General features: G+C 35.7%; 1 protein-coding gene across 1 annotated transcript; it reads right to left on the bottom strand.

The window, feature by feature from the left end:
• Positions 1-1,515: 1,515 nt before the first annotated feature.
• Positions 1,516-3,439, bottom strand: LOC149773543 (caveolin-3-like). The gene is made up of 2 exons (XM_089946378.1): positions 3,308-3,439; positions 1,516-2,508 (listed from the first exon to the last, which is right to left on the bottom strand). Exons 1-2 carry the CDS (start codon positions 3,371-3,373, stop codon positions 2,185-2,187), a joined length of 390 nt encoding a protein of 129 aa, XP_089802504.1. The 5' UTR covers positions 3,374-3,439; the 3' UTR covers positions 1,516-2,184.
• Positions 3,440-4,939: the final 1,500 nt, after the last annotated feature.

Here is a 4,939-nt window from a genome sequence, read left to right as displayed (position 1 = left end):
ATTTAAATCGAGTAAATGGCGGGTTTTGAAGATGATACATTCAATGGTTGACGACAGTTGACACCCTAACGGAAAACCTCAACCCTCCTTCAGCGCACAGTAGGAGAAACGTACTGCAAATGAGCGATGAGTATTTATGTAACACCTTATGTTTACTGTTCTATCTTCCAATCCATATATATATATATATATATGGGGGGGGGGGTGAAAGTGGAGATAGGATAAGAACATGGCCATGTGGGTTGTGACGCTTCTGCATGAGAGCTGAGAGTTAGGCAATAGTTATCGTTTCTTGCGACATGGGCTCATTTCTTTCTTTGAACGAATAATACCTCTCTAACATGTTGGATGATATTGGTGTCATTATATATTCATTTCTTTCAATTAATAGAGATTTTCATCACATAATATTTGATTCAGGGATAAGCACTGTTCTTATATGCTTGATATATCGTTTTTAATTTAGATAGAGAGAGAGAGACAGACAGACAGACAAACAGACAGACAGACAGAAAGATAGATAGATAGATAGATAGATAGATAGATAGATAGATAGATAGATAGATAGATAGATAGATAGATAGATATAGATAGATAGATGGATCGATGGATGGGTGGGTGAGTGGATGGATGGATGTATGGATGGATAGTCATGTAGATAACTAGCAGCAACTAGTTTTCAACGTTAAGGGTTTTGAAGGAATACCCACTTACACTGTAATTTGCAGGAATATCATAAATCGCGTTGATGATAATTCCTCCGATTTGTTCTAAAATATGCTGCACACTATACATCTCCTAAGCACCTGAGTCAGATTAGTACATTACTAATGGGTCTTTTAAACAATTATGCAATTAATTGTTTTTCGTCTTGTCTTTTACTTTCATTGATATCCATCAATTCTTTCCTGACTTATATAGTACAATTCTTTCGAATTTGGCTTGTTATTCACTGGAGGTTATTTAGAAATGCACTTGCCCTCCAGAGGTACAATGAAAAATTTACTAATGCACTGGTAGATACATTTTGTTAGTATTCCATATTATCTTACAATGACCCGTATATTCAAAAATTTTAGTAAAAGAAAACGGTATAAAGCTAAAAATCGAAACAGTTAGGCATTATGTATCATTTAGTAAATCAAAATTACAATGAAAAAAATCCCCTGATTTAATTAACGTTTATTATACTACCCGCATGCTAAACTTAATGTATCAAATATAAATACTTTAACGGAGGTATTAAGCTTATAGAGATTAAAACGTTTCCATAATACAGGGTTATATTTGTGAAAGTCTTTGGTGGATAGAACACTAAGATACATTCCTGTTTTATAGTTCAGTGTAAAGTAGGATAGCTGATACTTTTCAGTGTCTGGTTTTCTATGCCTTAAATTGGTAGCCTGGTAAATATATGTCCTTGTGACTTAAAATAAACCAAATAAAAACAATCGGAAGCGTCAATACTTTTAAGAAATATAAACTTTAATGAAATAAGTAAACTGCATAGACATGTACGCTTGGAAAGTTTATTACGATGGGCAAATATAGTTTTGAATATTCTACAGGTAGATTCATAAAAATAGTATATTCCAATTTAATAATATCACAGCTCTGTTAAAATCTCATTTTATCAAACTGAATAGAAGAAAATAACCATTCAGCCGATCAAAGTATATATTTGCCGTTTCAACTCAGCAGTTCAGTAGTTCTCAAAATTGAATCTATCCAACTGTTACATCATTCAGCCTAGGTATAAGGATGCTCGTATAAAATTCCAAACGGTTCAGGAGAAAACATAAGTTGAAGTACGACGGCAATAACTGTACCTTTTTCAACATGTGGCTCGGTGCAGTCTGTTCGATTCTGCGGGTTGTCGTTACATTTTATCCACGAAGAATCAAATAAACAGCGCATTCTTTACGAAGATATTTTGTCAGGTTTCCATACTGGTAAATCAGCTGGGATGGCACATGAAAGTACAGTTGGGTAAGAGAAATGTTTCAGCGAAAGCTTCAGTTAGAAGCATATAGGAAAGGAGGTAGCAGGAATGTATGGGTTTTCCATAGAAGATATAAAAGATCATGTACAACGCAAGAGCATTCTATAAAACGTATCAAGAAATCCAAACTTATTCCACTGCACAAGAATTTCAGACAGATTCGAATATGATGCCCAATATTATTACTTTTTAAAGGCGCTGAAGAGAAGACCACAAGCTTCGCAGCACGGTTCCACGCAACACCTGACACACATTCCATACATCTTCTTTGCGCAGCCGCAGTTGATAGCAAGTGCCTTGAAAAAGGGCGTGAAGCACCAGATGTGGACGAAGGAGATGTAGGCGAACTCACAGCCCCATTCGGCGGCAATACAGATTCCACAGAGGAGAGTCTGAATCTTGTAGCAGAGATTCTTCCAAAGGTTGAAGCAAGTGTAGGACAATTTCCATACACAGTCAATACTGTGCGTGCTTTCAGGCTCGGCTAAGACATCTTCAAAATGACACTAGAATATTGGAAAGAAAAGAATAAGTCACATATAACCATATCGTTAGGTATAGAATGAAGGAAGCAACTTATATATATTTAATGTTATAGTACGAGGCATGAGTTCAAGAGCGAAATTTTTCCGAAACGAACTAGGCCACACCGTTACTTTATGATGCCTATCGTACTAGATATAGTATGATATAGACTGGTTATGAGATGACTTAATTTTACAACTCTACTTGTTTTGCTTCTTCTGAGGGTTAGTGAATCTCATGGGAATACAATGGCAAAATTTGATAGCAGCTATTTATGACGATGATTTAAAATTCATGTAACGTTTTAAAAGAGTCTTCTTATACAAAAAATATAATATGATTGTGAATCCGATGCAAAACCTGAATTTCAGTAACATCTATTTTGCAAAACTATGGGGGGGGGGGGCGATTCCATGTGTTATATCCTCTTTTATTTAAAAGTTTTAAAATCTCCGAAATTATTTTCTGGCACAATGTACTACTTAGAAATAATGGAGAAAAACAACGCTAAGAAACTAATATGGAGACCTAAAGAAAACGAAAATTAAGAAAAAAAAGTAAAAATTATGTCTAAATAGAGACAAATTGGGGGGAAAATACAGAAGATTGCTGTCATTATATTAAAATAACCGCAATGAAGAAATAATACCACAAATAAATCATAGTATTTTATGTCCGTTTAGGAAACTTAACTACATATGAAAATTTATTTAAAGTTAGATTTGTCTATTTCTTCGTTCTTCTTTTTTCATGCTGTATTCTATAACTCTACAATCTTACCCCCAAATGGTCATTGATGTTGTTAGGATCTCTGTTAATAAGATCAACGGATGGATTGTCTGCCATTTTCAGTGACGGACTTCAAACTGCTGCAAGCGAATCGTTCTTTCGGTAGCTACCCAATGGACACGTTTCTTGTGATTGCCCTTATATATTTGTTAATATTGACTTTCTGTGTCTCCATAGAAACTAAATGCTTTTAACTGTTGTGAAGATAAATCTATTTACTTGCTTTAAGCAAACATCTTATCCGTGATAAGTCAGATGTGTACCTTAGGTTTCCGAACACTTCACTATGAGGACTAGGCAATGCGATTTACCAATCCATCAAGACCATCGCCCATAATCCCGTGTGCAAACTAGTTATATCGCTTACAGACCTTATAATGGTATTCAAACTCTAAAACACTGCTTTGTGATTATGGTTACAAGCTCTAAGCGACTAAGCGATGTGTATGGACGTTTTAAATTTAGCATAAGGTTATTCTTCAACGAATTTTGAATGCTCAAGGTAACAACTTTGAAAACTTGCGATTTTTGGGTGCCCCTGTTAAGAAACGCAGCCGAATCCAATGACCATCAGCGAGATGAAAAATAGTATACTCATAGAAAAGTGTTCACCAATAAATGACTGGAATTCAAGTTCCTAATGCGCAGGTTCATGGAACAATGTCGTCCACACTGTTTTATATAGCATAAATAACGGAGTCAGTACATTTGAGTTGAAATTTACGAAAGTCTTTGAAACTTTTTTGAGAGTTTCATAAATTTAATTAGTGCACGTAATTAGTGCAACTGTACGATTTTATTTATGCGATGACGAAATCATTCGCTCCAGTACAAAGGCATTAGTTCTGCAAAAGCACTCTGGAGTATTCTCGATACCTCGAATCTAACGCATCTGTCTTACAAGCGGAGTGACGTAATGCATTTGTTCCACACGTTTAATAGAGAAACTTTGTTATGTTTTAGTGTTAGAATTCCTTTGGACAATGGTTGAAATTCAGACATGTGACATTTAACATCTGGTATATTTTCCGAAAAAATTCCGTCTCCCCAGATGTCCTTATAAAATAACAACGTCACGTCCTAGTCCTAGTCTCGTTCAACCAGATGTCATGCGTGACTCCAGGATAACGCGGCCAAACCAGGGACCCTTTGTTTCCCTGATTGCTGGGTCACACTTCTGGTTGACATGAGACTGTAAAAACCTATAAATGGCACCGTGACGATGTGAAACCTAACCCAATCATAGCATTTCAGGAATTTCCCAAAGTGTCCAGTATTATAACGATGTAACTGTAAAATCAGTGATGTTACTGGCTAGCCTCATCGGGAGGTTTTACTAGTTAACGGAATGTGATATCGGCTTGCCAGTTAAGATCGACTGCCAGCGAAGTACCTAAGACGATAAATATCTGTTTCCGCCAACGGAACAATATTGTTACAGCCATTGAGACAAATATGTGATTTCTTAAAGGAATTCCGTATCAATGTATTCCCTCCAGATGTAGTACACTGAAACACTCCTCAAATATTAGAGAAGTACTTTTCTTATGTAATAACATAATGCTGTAAAAAAAAGGTTTGTTTTCTTGTTGTGAAAGGATTCCTTTTCTGTATATTTTGTTG

The sequence above is a fragment of the Sinohyriopsis cumingii genome, unplaced genomic scaffold (assembly GCF_028554795.1).
Source record: "Sinohyriopsis cumingii isolate HCF-2022 unplaced genomic scaffold, ASM2855479v2 utg000646l, whole genome shotgun sequence".
NCBI classification, from domain to species: domain Eukaryota; kingdom Metazoa; phylum Mollusca; class Bivalvia; order Unionida; family Unionidae; genus Sinohyriopsis; species Sinohyriopsis cumingii.
Note: the sequence above shows the minus strand (reverse complement) of the source record. Positions and strands in the feature narration are given on the sequence as shown.